Raw genomic sequence first — 20,564 nt, 5'->3', positions numbered from 1 at the left:
GAGAACTGGCTTCGGCCTCTTTCACTGTTCTTTGCTCCCTAGACCCCAGTTCTTACCCTTGGCCCCTTCCTTGGGAAGATTTCTGCCTGCCTCTTTGGATCTGGAAATACCTGATTATAGAATGTGGTGGGAGGAGGGACCTTGATCAATCACCTTTTCCAACATGAACAGAGAGCAAAGAGGATAGAATTCCTCATTTGATAAACAAGGCATATTCAGTCCAGAATGAAGCTACTTAGCCAAGTTCAAAAGACAGGAAACAGGTAGGGATGAGGGACTAATGTGGGGGAAAAAGGACTTAAAACCCACAATTGTCCTTCAGTTATACTTTATTACCTCCCTTTTGTTAATTGAAAGACTAATGTGTGTCTTCCTTTACTACAAAGAGACACAAAAGGAAGGTAGGAATTGAGTGTCTTTTTTTTCTTTTTTTAAAAGATTTTATTTATTTATTTGACAGATCACAAGTAGGCAGAAGGCAGGCAGAGAGAGAGGAAGGGAAGCAGGCTCTCTAATGCAGGGCTTGATCCCAGGACCCTGGCAGAGGTTTTAACCCCATGAGCCAGCCAGGTGCCCCGAGTGTCCTTTTTAGACTCAGAGCCCTTCTCAGCTGTCATCAAGATGAAAAATTGGAATGTATTCTCATTTGGGGTTTTTGTCTAATGAAGTCCCATTTCATTTTGCTGTTTGTAATAAGACACTATATGGTGAGCTTTAATTTGATTCTTTTCCAGAAGTTCTTCAAGGAAAGGGACTGGATCCTTTTTAACCTTTTGTATCCTTGCACAAGGTTCATTATGTATTTAACAGATGAACAGGTTGAGAAATTTCAGGCAAGCCTAGAAAGGTTGGCTGATTCAGAATATAAATACAATGTCATGGATGGTAATATCCTACTTCTGTCCTTCTCACCAACTATTTTGCCTCTTTTCAGGCCGTTAAGCTTCTCCTAGATCCTGTTTTTTAATTTGAGAGATTCAGAGAGTAATAAATACCTTTTATCTCAAAACAATACTGAGAAGTTGATAATGTAGATTATTTCCTATAGACCCCTGGAGAAAGACATCCAAAAAACATGAAATCAGCTTGAGTGGTACATTACGGAAAATTTAGAGTAGGTTGTTGAAGGTATAGCATGTACGTAGAAACCGCAAGTTTATTTATTCATTTATTTACTTATTTGGAGGGGCAGCAAAGTAATGTTTATTGAGTGATAACAAAGGATAGTACAAAGCTCTCAAGGAGAGAGGGGACCCGAAGGGGTTGCCTGAAACTATGCAGTTTAAAGTGACATACCACATTCTGTCCAGAACACTGGGGCCTGGGTTACATTTGAAAAGTGTAGGGGTTAAGAGGACACCCATATTTTTCAAAAAGGTTTGGTAAAATGTAGATTGTTGAAAAATGAGACTGGTTAGTTTTCGAGCACTGTATACTAGCAATATGCTGAGAACCTTACATTTATTTAAAAATTACAATAACCCTATGAGGTGAATACATTTATTATCTGTTTTGCAGCTGAGGAAGTTGAGTCTTGGTGAGGTCAAGCATCTTGCCCAAGGTCACACAACTAGTAGGTGGCAGAGGACTAAAACTGGGCTGCCTGAATTTGGAGCCTCTACTCTTAATCAGTATGATGTACTGCCTCCTAAGAGGTAAATGAGGAGCTAGGACTAGGTATCCTAAACAGAAAGTTTCATGGTGAATGCATAGCTTTTCTGTGTGGTTTTATATAAAAACTGACAGCAGTCTTTCTGTAAGGGATAGAATTAGGAAAAAAGGTTCATAGAGCTCAGTGTGAGAGAATTTATTGGACATAAATGAAGATGAGCAGCCTTTCTTATGTGGACCGTTGCCTCATGGAGAAAAGAAATTACTGGAAGGCCGCTCAATTTTTTTTTTTAAAGGGTATGGTAGGAGATAGATGTCCATGCCGAGAAAAGTAAATGTCAACAAACAAAACAAAACAAAAAACTCGGCTCCCTTCACTTTAAAATTTGTAGCAGGGAGGATTTTACTTTATGTTTCAAGCTTATGTTTTGGCCAGTTAAGACATGGGAAAGAAGAGGGAAGAAATGCCTGGTGAAGAAAAGGCAAAAGTATAAGACAGATAGGGAGAGGAATAAGACTGAGAAAGAGAAGATGGAGCATATATAAGAGGAAGAGGCCAGCATATGCTCTTCATTTTTTTCTAGGGCTATCTTATTTCATTCCAGTTTCCTTTCCAAGAGTTTGCTCCAAAATTCTTTCTAGACCCCGTTCCTAAGAAATACTGCCTCTGTTGCCTCACTCACCGTCTTCTCCGCTTTCTCTCCTTAAGCGAATTTGCTGGGCATTAACCGTTAAATGTTTATGTCTCCTTTGTAGCTCAGTCTCTCCCTCTGATGTTCTTAAGCGCTCTGTTACTGGCTTTGGAGTCTCTGTAAAATGATGATGCTGAACTTTTTATTGGTCTATATTCTCATTGATTCTTGATGGGTTTTTCTACTCTCTTCGCATAGGTTATTTTTCCATGTTGCAAAATGTGCCCCAACTCTTTTTCTTTTAACTTTTGTTAGATAATCAGACTAAGAATGTCACTTCCTTAGCACATCCATTTTGGATAATTAATAAAAGTTTCATTAAGTGATCCAGATTTCCTGAGTTATTATTGACAATTTAATCTTTCCATTTCTCTTGAAATAATGCCCATAATTTTGTCTTAATTTCAGGTAAAATTAAATAGTAGCATGACTTATGCAGTTTCCTCTTATCTGAAGTTAAATTTTCTGTGATCTCTGTGGAATGTTTAAACTTAAAAAAAGGGGGGGGGCGAAGGAAAAGGTTTTTTTTTTTTTTTTTTAGATTTTTATTTATTTATTTATCAGAGAGAGAGGGAGAGAGAGTGAGCACAGGCAGACAGAATGGCAGGCAGAGGCAGAGGGAGAAGCAGGCTCCCTGCTGAGCAAGGAGCCCGATGTGGGACTCGATCCCAGGACGCTGGGATCATGACCCGAGCCGAAGGCAGCTGCCTAACCAACTGAGCCACCCAGGCGTCCCAAGAAAAAGTTTTTTAACTAATGCAAAATTTTTAAGGCCCTATTCCATCTGACAACCTTGAAACAAAAACAGATATTATGAATAGAATGAAACTGAAGTTGAGATGAGGGCTGGAGTTGGAGATTCCTCACCCGAAGTTTATTTTGTGTGTGTGTTGGTGAGGCCAATTTAATATTTGTATAGGTTACCAGGGAACCTGGAGAAATTTTATTTTTGTGGGATAAAAATGTAAACTATCTAGGTTTGTCATTTCCCTTGTGTGTCTGCCTAAATGAAGGCAGGTAGATAGTCAGGAACAGTCCATCCTCAGTGAAATGTACATTTTTATGATGCTCAGGGTGATGTGAACTGACCCCTACACTGAATAGGTGAATATTCCCTTTTGACCAAACCCCTTATATAACAAAATGGCACCATCAGGCCACTAGTCAGCTGCATTTCATGTTCTTGTCAATTGAATTCTTAACTTGGTGAATGAAAGTGCTGAGTAGTTCTCAACATTCACAACTACTCTACTTGACAGCCTGCAGACAGACCACCATGCCAGGTGCTATGGAATGATTTGAAAATGAAAGATTTGTCTTCGCCCGTAGCTTAGAAATTAGTGGGAAAGATCCACCAGAAAACCTTCATCTCAGGCAGCAGCCAAGACTTTGAGATATGCAAAATCCTTTAGACAAAGGATGCCTCTAGGCACCCCCCCACCCCCCCCCACCCCCTGCTTGTAGGCTTGTAGCTGGCACAGAGTAGGCATGCAGTAAGGTAGCTGCTCTGTGAATGCATCATAGCATAATGGACTTTTTTGGGTTGGTCTGATTAATTAGAACTAGATAATCTGTTTTTTTCTTCCTTCTTCAATTCTGACAAAGGCCCCCGCCACCACTGTGATTCATTTCAGGATCTTGGTAAAAAAAGTTAAAATATCCAGAGTATAATCTGGGTCAGTGCTTATTAAATTGAGTCCATTCCTTCCATACATCATCTACATTTATATTAATGCTATTCTTTAGGTAGAGCTCTTGAGGCAATTCAAAATTATTAATCATCAAAGGTAATTAATTTGGGGGTATCTGGGTGGCCCTCTCAGTTAAGCATCCGACACTTGATTTCGGCTTAGGTCATGGTCTCAGAATTGTGAGATCGAGCCCTGTGTCGGGCTCTGCACTGGCCATGTAGCCTGCTTGAGGGTTTCCCCTTGCCCTCTACCTATTTCTGTCTCTCTCTGCCTCTCTAAAGTAAATAAATAAAGGAATACATAAAAGTCACACAGGTGAAAAGTTAAACTTAAAAAAAAAAGATGGAGGGAACGGATTTTAACTCTGTTTACTCATTTCCTAAGGCAGAAAACAGGAGACTTATTTTTCAAGATTGCTCACAACCATAGTTAAAGCCAAAAAAAATTCTGTGTTTCCCCATCTGTTAAGCAGAACACCAGCATTTCAATTCTCTGAACATTCAGTCAGTAGAATTTTCTAGCATGCTGCAACATCTGCCATATCTCAGGTTCAGTGAAACTATTGATGAGTTAAGGAAACTGAAGTAGCAAGTTAGTAGCATTCTAAGATTTCTCCGTTGAGTAGCTTTTGGGACTAAAAGTGAGGTCCAGGGACCATCTGGCCATTACTTGGGAGCTTATTAGAAATGCAGAATTTCAGGAGCCCTCTCAGACCTACTGGAATCAAAACCTGCATTATAGTAAGATCCCTGGGTGTGAATAAATTGTGAGAGGCACTGCTCTAGACAAGTGTTATCACATGTTTTAAATTATGACCTATAACAGGTAATACACATACATGCAAACACACATGTAACTGAAGCAAAGGTTAAGAAAATAGTATTTATCACTTCTATATATGATACACTGTGTGTTGTGATTTCTTCTTGCTTTCACTGTTTTAAAATTAAATACTTATCTTGACCCACTGGATTTAACTTCACTGTGTTCTGTGGTGGGTCCAGAGACTCATATTTGTAAAATCACTACTTTGGTAAACAAAATCACTGATGAAGTCTGTGTATGCACAGAATTTGTATTAAATAGGGTAAGCAGGCTGGGTGTAGAGACTAGTTAAAGATTGATTCAGGCAGGTTAGGTGAGAATTAACTCATTTGGAATCACTTGGAGGGCATGTGAAAGCATGGATTGCTTTTAGCTTTTAAGTTCCCTGGTGAATGCTAATGTGGCTGGTTCTGGGGTCACACTTTGAGAACCCCTGGTCTATATTAATATGGAAGGTGACAAAGAGAGCAAATTCCACATATATTTAGGAATAAAATTTATGGACCTTGGTGTATAGTCAATATGAGGTAGAATCTGAAAATGCATAGAGGAGGCAGATATTGGAAAGCCAGTCTGGCTTTGAATTAGAGATAACCTGGACAAGAGACAGAATCATAATTTGTTTTATGGGGCTGTTTTTAAACTCGGGCAAAGGATAAGAAATGGTTCTTTAAAAAAGAAATTGCCCTTGAATGTCTCAAAGGCCTCTTGTCTGGAGTCTTTTTTTTTTTTTTTTTTTTAAGTAATTAGAGTAATAAATAGTCCTTTTATATTAGAATACCTTTAGGCCTAACAAAAGGGTTGAAAGACATGATTGCTATAATTGGTTTATGCCCTGTGTGGTACCTTTTTTGGCCTGATACCACTAATGTCCTTCCCCGTGAGCGGAAGGAAGCTCAGGTGAGGACCAAGGTTACACACTGAGTCACTGGCAGGCAAAGCTGCTGTCAGAGTCCAGGCCTTTCAGCTTTGTATAATATTGACAATATGTTGTCAGGCTTTTTCAGGCTGCAGTTGGCAAGCAAACTTCAGGAAATCATGTGACATTTATTATATTCGTGTTCTTCAAAGTACTCTTCAGATATTACAGGTGTTATAATGATGAGTTTTGTGATACAGCCTTTCGAAGTTATTTACAGTAGAATGTTAAGTGATATAAAAATAGGGTAGAGTTCACTTTGAGCTTTAAGATCATTACATAATACAGAGATTCAAAGGAATAAATCAGTCACATCTAGCAGAGTTTTCTAGAAAGGTCATCGACTTGGCCCTTAACTAAATTTTATCTTCCCAAATTTTAATGCTGCTTCAATATATGCACATGAATAAAAATATTAATGTAGAAACACCTTATATTCTACAAAACTCTAAAATTTGGAAGTGTATAACTTTTTAGAAAAAATGAAACTACAAAACCAGTAAAAATTTAATTTACACTATTAATGAGATGGATAGTAGTAAGTTGCTGAAATAAAATCCTTGCTTACAATGTGAATTTCTTTGGGTTAGAGTTTTAAAGTGAAGCGTTTACAGCCAGGCCATTTGAATTCTGGCTTTGCTGCTTCCATTCTATATGCCCATGGACAAGTTTCATAGTCTTCCAAGTTTTATCATCTATTAAATGGGAGTTCATAAGTCATAGGATTTGTTGCAAGGACTAAATAAGTTAGTACTTAGTAAGATGAAGAGACAGCTCCAGACATGATAATAAATATTCAGTGTTTTTGGCAGTTATTTTGGGCTGTGATTGCAAAGATGATCTTGAATTTGGTACTCCTGCCATTGAATGTCATTTAGTGACTTGAGTTCTCCCACTTGCATTCTTATCACTATGAAACTTGGCTGTGATGCTGAACTCTGAAATCTTTGGGATATATTGACATAACTGCATCATTAACCTAATTTGTCTCTAAAAGAAAATAGCCATTTCCTTAAAATGAGAAGTACAGTTATCACATGGGCTAGATTAGTTACATGAGCCTTCCCACTACAGTCCGCAGTCTCACACTGATTCTCTACCTCAGGAATTAACTAGAAAGTTGAGATGTTGAGAATTCACTGTGGTGGTTCTAGGACTCCTGAAGTTCTTTTCCTGTGGCATGTTCACCAGAACAAACAAAAGGCATAATCAGAAGGTGGCTTGGTGGCATGAAATCGAAGTCTATCAACTAGAAAACTATATTTGCTTCTACACTGTAGGTAGCAGGACTGATCCTATTTAAGATTAATCTCGGAAGATACGTGGAATTTTTTTTTTTTAAGATTTTATTTATTTATTTATTTGACAGAGAGAGATCACAAGTAGGCAGAGAGGCAGGCAGAGAGAGAGAGGAGGAAGCAGGCTCCCTGCTGAGTAGAGAGCCCGATGCGGGACTCGATCCCGGGACCCCGAGATCATGACCTGAGCCGAAGGCAGCGGCTTAACCCACTGAGCCACCCAGGTGCCCCTACGTGGAATTTTTTAAAAAGGAAGTGTATTCAGATGGTCGAAATAGCTGGAGCACAGGCATGAAAGTAAGGATATATGTTTTACATCCTAGGGACAGTGAATTTTGTGATTTAGAGCACAGAATTTATGAAAGGGAATAATGTGAAATTAAATTGAGAGAGTGGGTTGGCCCCACTTCCTGGAGGACTTTGTACACCAGAATGAGAAATCAGGCATGCGGTCTCTTCTCTCCTGCTCCCAGTTTTGTAGAAACAGAATGGTCCTTTAGGAGGCTTGATCTGGAGACAGTGTTTGAATAGGATAGAATGGGGGGCCGTGCTAGAGGGAAGTGAGTCAGTGAGAGGGTGATCTTCACCTGGAAGTGTCCACCACCTAAATAGGCACTTGAAGGAAAATAGGGTGTGAGGAATAGTATTATGTTAGCCTATAGGATTTGGCAAGGTATTGTATGTGAAGATCGACAGGGAGTGGAGCTTAAAAATACCAGAATTCTAGTCTGAAGGAATGGTAGTGGCAACAAGAGGGAAGGTGGGATAGTCTGGTTTTGTGGGAAGTGGAAAGGAGGCTTTGGATTTGTTGAATTGGGGTGTAGCAAAATATTCCTGTCCAGGCATCCAGCAGGAAACTGGCAAGGCCAGAAGTAGAAATAAGGATACGGATTTGGGAGTTGTCTTGCAGAGTACAGTTGAAATTGTGAAAGATCACCATGGGAGAGAAGATGAGGGGACAGAGGACTACAGACATTGAGGAATGCTTACTTCCCTTAAGAAGGAAGGAGAAGAAGAGGAATTGGGAAAGGAATCCTTCAAGAACTAAGGGAGCTTCAGAAGCTGAGACTAGAGAGAACTACAAAAGGGAGGAAGTCTGACGACTGGGAAAGGGCTGTAGGATTTGAGGATTAGAAGTCCCTCCTGACCTGCAGGACAGAATATTCTTTCCTGCCTCCTCATACACTATGCCTGTATCAGGGATTAGAGTGCATGGCTGCGGAGGAAGTGGAGGCAGTGCTTTCCAACAGCTCTTTAAACAAGTTTTGCAGTGAAAGGTGGAGGACAGAAGATGGGAAGAGGGTGATGGTTCCAAGAGATGTTTATATTGTGTTCTTTACAGATGAGGATGATTTTAGTTGAGAAGGAGCAGAGGGGGCATCAAGAGGAGCAAGTGATCACTTAAGTTCTCTAAGAAGGCTGGAAGAAATGTGACCAATAGCACCCGTGGGTGGTTTAGCCTTGGTAGAGGGAAATGGATCTAAATCAGAAACCAGGGCAAAGAAGTGGTGAGAGGCCATCAGGAAACTTTGAAACAGCAGGAAAGAACATGGAGAGTGTGTGGGAAGTTACCTGTATTCTCAAAGAAGATAAGGCAAAGGAATCTGGAGAGAGGAGATAGGATCAGCGTTGGAGTTTGATGATAGGAAAGGTCTGGAACAGCTGCTTCTGGGCATTCATTGGGGAGTTCGCCAGGTGAGTAGAGTGGTCATAAGGATACAGCAGGTGTCAGCCAGCATGGATCTGTGCTGGGAAGTAGGAGTGTGTATTTTCCCCAGGAACATTAAACTCAGTGATGATGAGGAAACTAAATGCCTTGTGTTTTGCGGGACTGGAAAGATGGCAGAAGATCATGGGGACAAGGGATTCTAATAGTTTACGAAGTGCTTTGTTGAAATAACAGCAAGAACTCCTAGATGGGTTAGAATGCAAGTAAAATCTAAAAAAGGTTATTAAAGGTCTTGGTGAGGATAATGAGCGGATTCAGTAGAGGAATAGGAAGTGTGAAGGGAGTAGAAATTGTGGTCCGTTTTCTAAGAGTAAGGTAGACAGTTTATAACACCAAAGTGCTATTAGATTAATTCACCTAGCAGGAGATTGTATGGAGGAGTGATGTGAACCTCTTGGAGAAGGAAGACAGTAACAAGGTAGATGAGAGGCTTGAATAAATCAGTGGCTTGAGCTTCAGCTAAAAATAGTTTGTGAGTCCAAGTGGAAGAATAATAGTGCAGAAGGAAGAGTAAATTGCAAGGGCACTGTAACTCTACTTCAGATAGTTAAAAATACTAGCCCTGGCTCCTACACTTACTATGACTTTGGGTGAATTCTCTACCTTGCTAAGCCCCAGTTTCTTCATCTGTGAAAACAAGATAAAAATGGTGTCCACCTCATAGGATTATCGTGAGAACAACGTTAGACAACACATGTAAAGCATACAGCACAGAACCTACCAAATAAATACATGAGGTGTTCCTGCTGCTGTTGCTGTTAATGACATTGATGTGTACAAAAGATGTGTAGATCTTGCATAAAGTGGGCTAGGCTGTGGCACTGAGTATACCATAGGGTAGATAATACTTGCAGACAGTGTCACTCCTAACACTAAGAAGTATTAATCCCACTGGTCATCTCTCACCTCTAGATGCTACACTGAAGCATTTTTTGGAAGTTTGTATCATCAAAGAAATACTGTAAAATTAGTAAATTGATGGAGGATGGGAGTATCCATGGAACCAAGGGAAATTGTTCACAATTGAACAAGACCAATAGAATGGGCTGGTAGGTTTGCACCACATCAAAATAAATTGTTTCGTAGAGTTTTTCTAGAGTTGAAGCTATAGTACCAGGGATTAGCAATGTGAAGGATAGGATGGTAACCCAGAAGATCATGTTAGCTGTAGGGAAGCAGGCTGATGCTTAGGGAAGACACACAGGTACATAGCAGAAACCCAACTGTCAAAGTGAGACAGGCAACAGGAGCCAAGGTGAAGGAGAGACTTTTTTTTTTTTTTAAATAAAAAACCTTGGTGCTCTTCATATGGCCCACGGAACCTCAGTTCTAGGAAAATGTAGCTTTGAACGTGAAAAAGTGACTTAGTTCTACTTTACTTGACCCATTCTCCTAGTCCTTGAAATTTGCTGTGTAGTTTTTAAATGTTTAATCACATGAATATCAATCTTTGACTTGTCATTCTACCTCTTTTACTATTTCTCTTGCTGTTTTTGACAGGTAAATGGCCAAGACCTAAGGAACTTGCTGCACCAGGATGCTGTAGACCTTTTCCGTAATGCAGGTTATGCCGTGTCCCTACGAGTACAACACAGGGTAGGTATTACCTGCAGCCAGAAGCTGGCACCAAGCTTTTGTCTCGTTCTTGGGAATACCACATATTGCACAATCTTTTTTTTAAAGATTTATTTACTTATTAGAGAGAGAGAGAGAGAGAGCACAGGCAGACAGAATGGCAGGCAGAGGCAGAGGAAGAAGCAGGCTCCCTGCCGAGCAAGGAGCCCGATGTGGGACTCGATCCCAGGACGCTGGGATCATGACCTGAGCCGAAGGCAGCTGCTTAACCAACTGAGCCACCCAGGCATCCGATATTGCACAATCTTTAGTAGTGCATTTGGCTTTTATTTTTTCTTTCTTACTCTTTGGAAGAGCTTCTCTAGCACAGGCAGGGGTCTTCAGGGACTTCTTATCACAAAAGGAAATTCATTCTGCTTGCAGCCTAGGTCCTAGCTTCCAGGAGATGTATCTTAACTGGAAAGCTTGACAACCAAATTCAAATCAATGGGGAGAAAATTTAGCAAGAATCAATTTTATTTTTTAGTAGGGAAGGAAAGCTGTGTCTGCCCTTGAACATACTTATTAATGAAACTTGAAGTGTAGAGGGGGTGGCGTTCCTGATACCCCTGTGCGCTTTTCCCAATCACGACACAACCCTTTTCTTATCAACTTGTTGACCCTCTTGACCAAAGCTGTAATCCTCAAAGGGGGTTTCCAGGAAAAAGGAAATGGATTTCAGAATTTAGTCAAAGGTCGCCTGGGTGGCTTGTTGGGTTACGCGTCTGCCTTCAGCTCAGGTCATGATTGTGGGGTCTTAGGATTGAGCCCACTATTGGCCTCGCTGGTCAGCAGGGAGTCTGCTTTTCCCTCTGCCTCTCCCACCCACACATGCGCTCTCTCTCTCTCTCTCTCTGTCTCTCACTGTATCTCTCTCAAATAAATAAATTTTTAAAGAAAAGAATTTAATCAAAGCAGCACCTCTCCCTGCATTCACTTCTTAGTTTCTAGTGTTTTATAATTTGGATGATGGGTTGAGAAGCCTGGTTAAACCTAATTCCTCCCTTTGGAGGAATTCTACCCCAAGGACTTTGAGGTGCATTTACAACCCAGGTTCAGTGTGCCCTCTTTTTTTTTTTTTTTTAATAAAGATTTTTTATTTATTCATTTGACAGAGACACAGTGAGAGAGAGAACACAAAGAGGGGAAGTGGGAAAGAGAGAAGCAGGCTTCCTGCCGAGCAGAGAGCCCAGTGTGGGGCTTGATCCTAGGACCCTGGGATCATGACCCAAGCCAAAGGCAGACACTTAACAAATGAGCCACCAGATGCCTCCAGTGTGCCCTCTTAAATGGTGCTGTCATTGTCTCACTCAGCTCTTGAGTGAGGCTTCAGAGGCTGAAGGAAGAGCTTGACAGGAGGTGGTACAAAGCAGAAGGAGCGCAGCATGAAAGATAGCAGAGTTGCAAGCAGAATCTGTGTGATGGATTAGAAAACAGGTCAGTAGGTGAGAATATTGGTAATTGGCTGCTTCTGCCTTGGCTCTTTATGTTTCTAAAGTATGGAGGACTTCATGCAATAGTAAAGGCAAATAATGAATGTAGGTATACACTTCAGGTATGGTTCGAGTTCTTTTAAAGGCATGTGGGAAACGATTTCCAAAGTTCACGTTTTGGGAAACATCTATAAATAACTCCTAGTAAAACAGTAACCCCTAATAAAACACTGGTCAGAGAATTGGCCTAGCCCTAAAAACCATTATCTTATTATTGGGCAGGCCCTCTCAGGACATCTGAACAGGAAATGAGTGAAAGATGTAGAGGTGGGCTAGAGGGTAGAAAAGGTAGTTCATGCAGTGCTGCCTTTCAGATGGAAGGGTCAGACTTTTCACGGGTTGTAACGAGGAGGTTAAATCGAACTGAGAAAATGGCATCATAACTGTTGCAAGTTAGCTGTTAAAAGTTAGTATGAAGAGGGGCACCTGGGTGGCTCAGTCAGTTAAGCATCCGACTTTTGGTTTTGGCTCAGGTCATGATCTCAGGGTCCTTGGATAGAGCCCCATGCTGGGCATGGACCCTGCTTAGGATTGTCTCCCTCTGCCCCTTCCCCCACCCCCATCCCACACTCCTTTCGTCCCCCAGCCCCCGTTCACTTGCTTGCTTAAAAAAAACAGTTAATATGAAGAAGTGCCACCCAGCCTCAAATGGGAATGCTTATTAGACAGTGGAAAATTATCACCACTAGGATATGATTTTTTTTTTTTTTACTTGTTTACCTCTGAGTATTTTATCTCTGTTCCATATAAGGGTTTCCTTTTTATCTGTGTCTAGTGTTACAAAATAGAGATGAAGGCCATGACACTGTATCAGGAGGGAATTGGTGCCTTTTGGAAACTGGAAAGTGGTTCCAAAAATGGCACTGTACCCGGCCCTTACTGCTTTCTGACAACTGGCAGTCTTTCTGAGTAAACATTTCTAGGAAGGTGGGCACCCTCTGCTCCTGCCCAGTAATTTTGAGGTTCCCTACAGGATCAGTAGGTTTCATCTCCTATCTTCGGTTTCCTAGCATGATACATGTAGAGCTTGGTGGAGGCAGCAGAGAAACAGAATGGTTATCCACTCACCCCCGGGCCCCTTTAGGTCAGTAGCACAGCCAGCTTAAATGCCTCCCCATCAGACTTCTCTCCACAGAGTTGATGGCTCTGATGCATCAATTTAGAATAAACAAAGAGGACTCCTTCTGCCAGATAGTGCTCGGAGGTCACAGCTTTGGGTGGTCTAGACCCAGGTCATGTGTCAGCATGGACACGGGAGTTGGGGTGCACACACACTGCTCACCAGTGTTAACATTCTTCTCTCCCTTCCAGTTACAGGTGCAGAATGGGCCTGTAGGACATCGAAGTGAAGGGGAGCCGAGTGGGATCCCTATAGCTCTGGTGCTGGTGCCAGTGTTTGCCCTCACCATGGTAGCAGTCTGGGCCTTCATGAGATACCGGAAGCAACTATGAAAAGTTTGCTCTCTTCCAGTGCTCCCGTTAGAAGACCAGTTTTCTTTCCCTCTCACCCTCAACCCCTGCCATTCTCCCATATCCTTCCCTCTCTCTGCGTAGTCAACATGTCATTGAAAGAGACTGCTACCCAAGCAGGACCTCACTGTCCAGATCTCCACATCCTCATATCTAATGGGAGAGTGAAGGTATTGTTTGAAAGAAGGCCGAAGAAAAAGACCTGCTTAGAACAGATGGGAAATTACGTATTATGCTAGGATCACCAATAGAAGTTCAGCTACAACCCAAAGAGGGAAAGGTCCAGTCTTCACATCAGCACGGGTAATACCTTTTTCTTAACTGGCGTGCCTCAAAGGCCAGCTGTGCGACGCAGGAGAAGAGAGGATTTTTCTTATTGATCTTCCTTGGGAAGTTTTTGTGGCCTTTATTTAATTTCTATCTACATACTTGGGTGCCTATATCAAACACAGGATAATGAGAGCATTTTTACTTTTATAAAACACGTGCATGTGTGCGCTTGCATGCGCATGCACACACATGCACGCACACACGTCCATGCATGATAGTATAATAGCGATGCCTTATGGAGAATTAAAGAAGTGGAAAGCTGCTATTTGGTTTCAAGCTTCTGATATAAGGGAGGTTCTTAATGGGAGAATTTGATTTATAGCAGGAGTGAGAGAGTGAGCCTTGAAAGAGGATGCCCAATCTGGGTCATTTAAAAAAAAAAAGAAAAAAAGGAAAACCGAAGCAACTAATTAAAAATCTTAGAGCAATATTTCTTCTCATAATAGCTGTGCTGAAGTGGAGGTAAAGTGCCATAATCCAGCTTTGTGCAAGTCAGTTTGTTCCCCGCACTTTGAGATGTAAAGATAAACCTTACTTGTTCTCTGGGCTGCCCCAGTGACTTTTCTGGAACCTCCCAGTCCTGTTAAAGGATCAGCTGGAATGACTGTGGTCAGAGCTTTGGTGATGGGGCCAGACAATCCAGTGAAAAAACTCTAGAAGACAGAAGGGTAATGCCTCCAGGGTGGCACCGGAACCTTCTCGGGCCACCTAACATATTCTTTGTTACTAGTGATAGGCAAATTGTGAGAGAAGGGACTGCTCTCTGGCAGGACAGGCATGAAATGAGCTCTGCTTCTGATTCTGTTGAGAGGGCTTGGATTGTGGGTTATTTTGAAAGGCTCTAAACACTGGCTGTGGCTTCTAATAAACCATTTTGCAGGGAAGGGGAAGAAAAGGTTTTTGGGTTTTTGTTTTGTTTTGTTCTGTTTTAGTGGATAGGGAAGTTTGGTGGCTGTTTCCTGGGGAAACCTTGAGAGCAGGATATGGGTGAAAGCATGCTCAGGAATACCAAAGTCATTAATAATGAGGTGGGAACCATTCTCTTCATGTGATATCAAATGTTGATTTTGAAACACTAAGGAGAGCTGAACCAAGGCTAATTCTCTGGCTTTAAAAAAAAATCATTTCCATCCTCTAAATACATTGTCTAGACTACAGGTCTTATATAATCTTGAGAGCATGAGTATGAAGACTGACCCTGAGAAAACCAGTCATGTCCAGTTTTTAGCATGCATAATTCGGTAAGCATTTTACAGGTGTTGATTGGACACCAGTTTTGTTAAGATGCTTTTACAAAGAATGTCAGATTTATATTGCAGATAGCAAAAGGGAACAGTTACTGAGAAGACACTTGAGAAAGTTCCATGGAGGAAGGGGACAAATGACTCTTGAGGAGCTCACAGTCTAGTTAAGAGAATTCATAAATAAATGAGAAGTTAAAAGTACATCATCAGGTTACGTGACAGTTGAAAGTAATAAGAAATGGGAAAAGAAATTCAGAGCACAGCGTAGCAACAGAGATGTGCAGGCAGCCATCACTTTTTTTTTTCCCCAGGGACTCCAAAAAAGAAAGCTGTCACATAATGGCATCAGGCCAGAGTGGGAAGGAAAAGGCTTTTAAAAATAACCCACCTAAGGCCTTACTTTGGGCCAATTGTTGGTATAGGGTGAAACTTGCTTTAAACAATCCTGGTAGGACTTAGGTCTTTAGGCCTGGAGTGTTCAGTACCTTTGAGCCTCACTTAGACGGCTGCACTTGTAGGTCCACACAGACACACTGACAGTATTCCGGTTCTCACCTCAACCAGCCCCACTGTGCGGGCACAAGCCCCGCCACCCTCCCTGCATCTGGAGGCTTGTGCAGCAGCTTCCTCAGTGGGCTGGCTTCCCTCCCAGGATTCAGCTCACAGTTTGGGTATCAGCTCCTGAGAGGACCTTGAGACATTCAGAATGAAGCAATTGGCAAGCAGGAGGGAAATCCGTCTTGTTTTTTTCTTTGTTGGTAGATGTGAAAAAGGACACTTACCCCCAGGTTGGTAGAAGATTTGCTTTGTTTAATAATAGGGATTCTTACGCACTTTAATAATTTAGGTTTTCTCTGGAATTAAAGAGCACTTAAAGATCCATGATGAAAATTTCAGGCAAGTATACTATTCAGTTTTTATTTCTGATTCTCTAGAAAACTAAATTGCCCTAGATGAGGTATTGGAGTCTTTTGTAAGTCACTAAAAAAAAATTCATGATCTTTGTAGATTGAATCTAATATTTCTTTCACTTTATAGATTGTATCTAATATTCCTGCTACCTAAATTACTGTGTTTAAAGTTTCGAAAATTGAATGAAAGTATTTTAAGACCGTATACTTAAAATACTTCTCTGTATTTATCATCTGATATTACACATAATTTTAATAAGACATTGTTTGCTTCAGTTGTCTCTCTTTTCCTGCCAAGTTTTAATCTGTGCTATTGATTTCACTTATTCATACTGTCTAGCCATGTGTAATGGAAAAGGAAACTAATACTTGTTACTGCATTTTGTGCCAGGTGGTGTACTAAGTCCGGGTGGGTACACTGTTTGTTCATGACTCACAACTCTGAGATCTAAGTATTGTTAAAAAGACACTAAGGGAAAGAGAATAAATTACGTTTCCTATGATTACGTAGGTGGTAATGATAGACTCAGGATATAACATAAGACTTCAGGTGCTACTGTCAATGATATTTCTCACTGGCCATGGCTCTCAAAGTGTGGTCTCTGAATAAAAGCATCAGCATCATTGGGGAACTTGTTAGAAAAGTAAGTTCTAGGGCTTCACCCCAGACCTACTCAGTCAAACTGCGTACAGCACTAGTAACAATCCGTCCAGGTGACTGATGCACAGTAAGGTTTGAGAATCACTGCTCTCTGCCAATAGTTGTCCCCTTTTTCTCAGGTTAGAATCATCTGCAGAGCTTATAAAATTCTGGTTCTCAAGCTGCACCTAGACCAATTAAATAAAATCACTTTCTGGAAAGTGGGACTTAGGCAGCAGTAAAATAAAGTTCATTAGGTGGATTCCACTGTGCAGTGTCAGTAAACAGTGCTCTGTGGCATTTAAATTATTAAATAAAAACTTACATAAATGATCAGATCACACACAGGCATTTGCTCCAGTATAAAATGAGAATTTCACTTGGGTCTTTTTAGAGCCCAGCTCTCCATGCCCTTCTGCCGAAGTATAGATGTGTAAGAAAAAATGGAGCGTTCTAGGGCCTATTTGTTTAGGACTGACCAGCAAAATGTGTTAGTGTTTCAGTATGTGCATCTATTAAATAAATTAGAACCCAATCAAAGAACATTGGAGCTAAAAGGGAGCAAGAAAGATTCTAGGATGAATCTGTCTTAGAGATGAGAAAAATCAAAGCTCAAAGAGGTAGACAGACTTAACTCAGTTCAAAGACTTAGTCTGTTGGCAGAAGTGCCCTTTCTGTATCATATTTATGTCTGGAATGTATGCACTACATGAAGATAGATGAAACTATCCTTTTTATCTCAATCCACTTTTGTCATCTCTCTTTGGGCCTGAATAGAGACTGGGGACTGTAAGCCATAATGCAGAACTGGTAGATACCATGGAATCTGCGAAAGCCCTAATATAAAATTCAATCACATGAGTTCTTCTGTGACTTGTTCCAGTAGTTCTAAACTAGAGAAGTGTGGGTTTTTTTGATGTTGGACATTGTTTTTATTGTGTAAATAGCAATTTAAACTATATTTTAAAAAATGGAACAAAAAACATTAGGCTGTCAAGTATGGGCAAGGGGTGGGGAGTGTCATTTGTGTAATTTCATGTGGAGCCAATAAAGATTTTATCCTAGCCCATTTTAGTCAGACTTTATTTTTGGACAGATGAGTCTTTCTTTCTTTTAGCATATGAGTGCCTACTGCATCCTTGATGCTGACAATACAGAGATGCAAAGATCTAGTCACTCTAAGCTGAAACAGTGCATTCTCTGAACATGGGGGAGTCTTGTTGATCTTATAGTAGTTTGCTAATATCCTCTAGAAGTAGAAGATTAAATTATGAAGCTGTCAATCTCTTACCTATAATAGGTTTAGAGTTGGTTACTATCCCGGAATAGGCCCCTTTTGCTGTTTGTCTTTGATCTATAAGCAATCTTTTTGAGACCAGCACTCACATCCAAAAGGGCAGTTGTGATCACAAAGAAAACAGTATTTTAAGGAATTCTGTTCTGATTGGAATCAGGTTCTTGACTGCCATAGACTCTTGTGCCTGATGATATTTATACACGCACATACTGTAAAGCACTTGATGTGCTTACCTGATCCCTTTGGTACTGTAACCACCTGTATCATGAGAAAGTATCACTGTGTCTAAAATAGTTCTCCAGATACTAGGTTCCATTTCCAAACATTTTCCATACTCTTCATTTTCTTTTTCTTCTTGCAATGAGAAGAGAGTAGGGGAGAGGGCTGAATTATGTTTTCAAATACAAGTCAATCATTAACAGTCATTGACAAAAGAACTTCACTGAAATTTATTAACCAGTCACAGGAAAACAGGATGATCCCTCTTCCTAGTTTACAGATTTCTGAATGGAATCTCAATTGAATTCTGCATCTGCAACGCTGATTTGAATAGGAGTTTCTTATTCCTGGATATATGTGCATTTTTACCCCCCAGGCCATGTTACTTCTTACACGATTATTTTCCTTATGGACCTTATTTTGGTTTCTTTCTACATTGATCCTAACTCCCATTGCACACCTAGATCTAAATAGCAGTCAGTTTCTCAGATGAAATAGATGCCCTATTGCAATTTGGAAGACACAGGGACATAAAACCGTATCTTCTAGGGAATATCACCACAGATTAAATGTGTAAGAGGCCATTAAAATAGCTGATAATCTCTCCTCAGCTTTGCTGTTTGGTACCAAAAATAGCAGATGAGGTAACAGTGTATCTGACTGCCTAGCTCATGTTGGCATTAAAAAAAAAAAAAATACCTGTTGCATTTGTCAGTGAACCTTTACAATCTCTTTTCCACCTTATTTTGGAGATTACTGAATAAATATCTCCTAATTTTTCTGCCAGCTTCTTAGCATAACATCTCACAGAACAGTGGAAAGAGGAAAGGAAGAAGTCTAAATGACCGGTTTGAGGCTTAGCTTTGATGTAGAAGATAAGGATAAGGGTACATACAGTTCCGACATATACTATCTTACTTTGCCGGGAAAGCCTGACAGGATATAAAGAAGGCAGAAATGGGTTTGTGCCACAGAATGAAAAAGGACTTGTCGGAATTGAATATTGGCCTTTTGTCTAAGTTACTTTGCATATAGCTGACTTGGATATAAAGAGAAAAGGCAGTTTGCCTTAGTCGGCATTGCTGTGTCACATGACCAGCGAAGTTCAGACCTGAACGATGTCCCAGGCTAGTCTGTCATTGCGGTGTGTACAGAGTGGCCATTTTCTCCCTCCATGGGCAGAGGTGTGTCTGTTACCAATTACATAACAAACCGCTGCAAAACATGAGTTAAAGCAGTGTTTTAATAATTTTTCAAAGATTCTGTGGGTTTCTGAGCGTTTCTTCTGCTGATACCACCTGGGGCCACATGCAGCTGCATCAATCTGTGAGGACTGGGTAAGCCAGAACAGCCTCATTGTGGCACTTAGTGCTGGCTATTGGCTAGGGTGCCTTGATTTGTCACTACATGGCCTCTCATTCTCCATAGGCTAGATTGAGCTCTTCACAGCATGGGGGAAGACCACATCTGGTCAAGATGTGAAGCCAGACCAGAACTACTTCTGTGCTCCTTATACTCCACCACATTGCTCTTGCTTGTGTGTTTAAGAGGAAAATAATGTATGTAGACTAGTAACTCAGGCATGGAAAATTTATTTGGCAGAAGTCACAAAAAGTAGTGATTCTTCAGGTGGAGAGAGAAGATAGGAAATAAAAAGGGTTTGGTTGTTTTCCCAACCTGTTTTAGATACTGGGTATTAATAGAACAATTGAGGTAGAGGTATAGTAAGGCCCAAAGATCAGGAGACAACTGACACTGAAAAGATAGTTTGTTACAAACAGTTCCCAAGAGAAGGGGACCCACTATGCCACGGAGACCACGGAGGAAAGCACTAGCACTGGTTGTAAGGCAGAGAGGAAGGGAGGAGGTGCAGACAAGAGCCGTTACTGTGGTTGCATGGGAAGTAACAGGCAAAGCCAGGTAAGCAGGGTTAGGATTGGCTGGTTTGAATAATTTTAGTGGTTTGTGTGGCATACCTAGTTGTCTGGTATCTGGCGTTGGTGTGACTGGGCATGTGAATAATGACCCTGAGCATGAGAGCTCCATAAAGAAGTATAGGCTCCGGATTGGTTGGTTCGTATTGGAAAAGTACACTCGTGAGAGAGTTGTTCACTATCTGTAAAAATCAGTTAACCCTGGAGGAGCACTCCCTCCAGGGTCAGCAAGGCCTCAGATGTCAAAACATTAAAATACAGAACATAAAAAAAACCTAGTGAATACACTTCCACTACTACTGTCGTGGGTTCTCTGGCCCTCTAATTTCTACCTTTACTACCAAACCTACAGGAATGACTGAGATACCCAAAGGTAATCTGAACTCTCTAGAAAATAGCCAAGAACAAGGATGGAAGCAATGACAACAAAAAAATTTTTAAACCCGAGCAATCAAATATCACCAAACCCAGGGGCAAAAAGTCCTTCTTCTTCTTCTTCTCTTCTTCTTCTCCTTCTTCTCTTCTTCTTCTTCTTCTTCTCTTCTCTTCTTCTTCTTCTCTTCTCTTCTTCTTCTTCTCTTCTTCTTCTTCTTCTTCTTCTTCTTCTTCTTCTTCTTCTTCTTCTCCTTCTCCTTCTCCTTCTCCTT

General features: G+C 40.9%; 1 protein-coding gene across 1 annotated transcript in view; it reads left to right on the top strand.

Annotated features, from left to right (window-relative positions):
- SYNJ2BP (synaptojanin 2 binding protein) overlaps nucleotides 1–17,536 on the top strand; it is a 40,394-nt gene extending 22,858 nt beyond the window's left edge. Inside the window, exons 3-4 of the mRNA XM_059373493.1 lie at nucleotides 10,266–10,361; nucleotides 13,184–17,536. Of these exons, the coding sequence (XP_059229476.1) occupies nucleotides 10,266–10,361; nucleotides 13,184–13,324 (237 nt within the window). The 3' untranslated portion in view covers nucleotides 13,325–17,536. The remainder of the gene's footprint in view (nucleotides 1–10,265; nucleotides 10,362–13,183) is intronic.
- Nucleotides 17,537–20,564: the final 3,028 nt, after the last annotated feature.

The sequence above is a fragment of the Mustela nigripes genome, chromosome 13 (genome assembly GCF_022355385.1).
Source record: "Mustela nigripes isolate SB6536 chromosome 13, MUSNIG.SB6536, whole genome shotgun sequence".
Lineage (NCBI taxonomy): Eukaryota > Metazoa > Chordata > Mammalia > Carnivora > Mustelidae > Mustela > Mustela nigripes.
The sequence above is the reverse complement of the archived record's forward strand: the minus strand, read 5'-3'. Positions and strand labels throughout refer to the sequence as shown.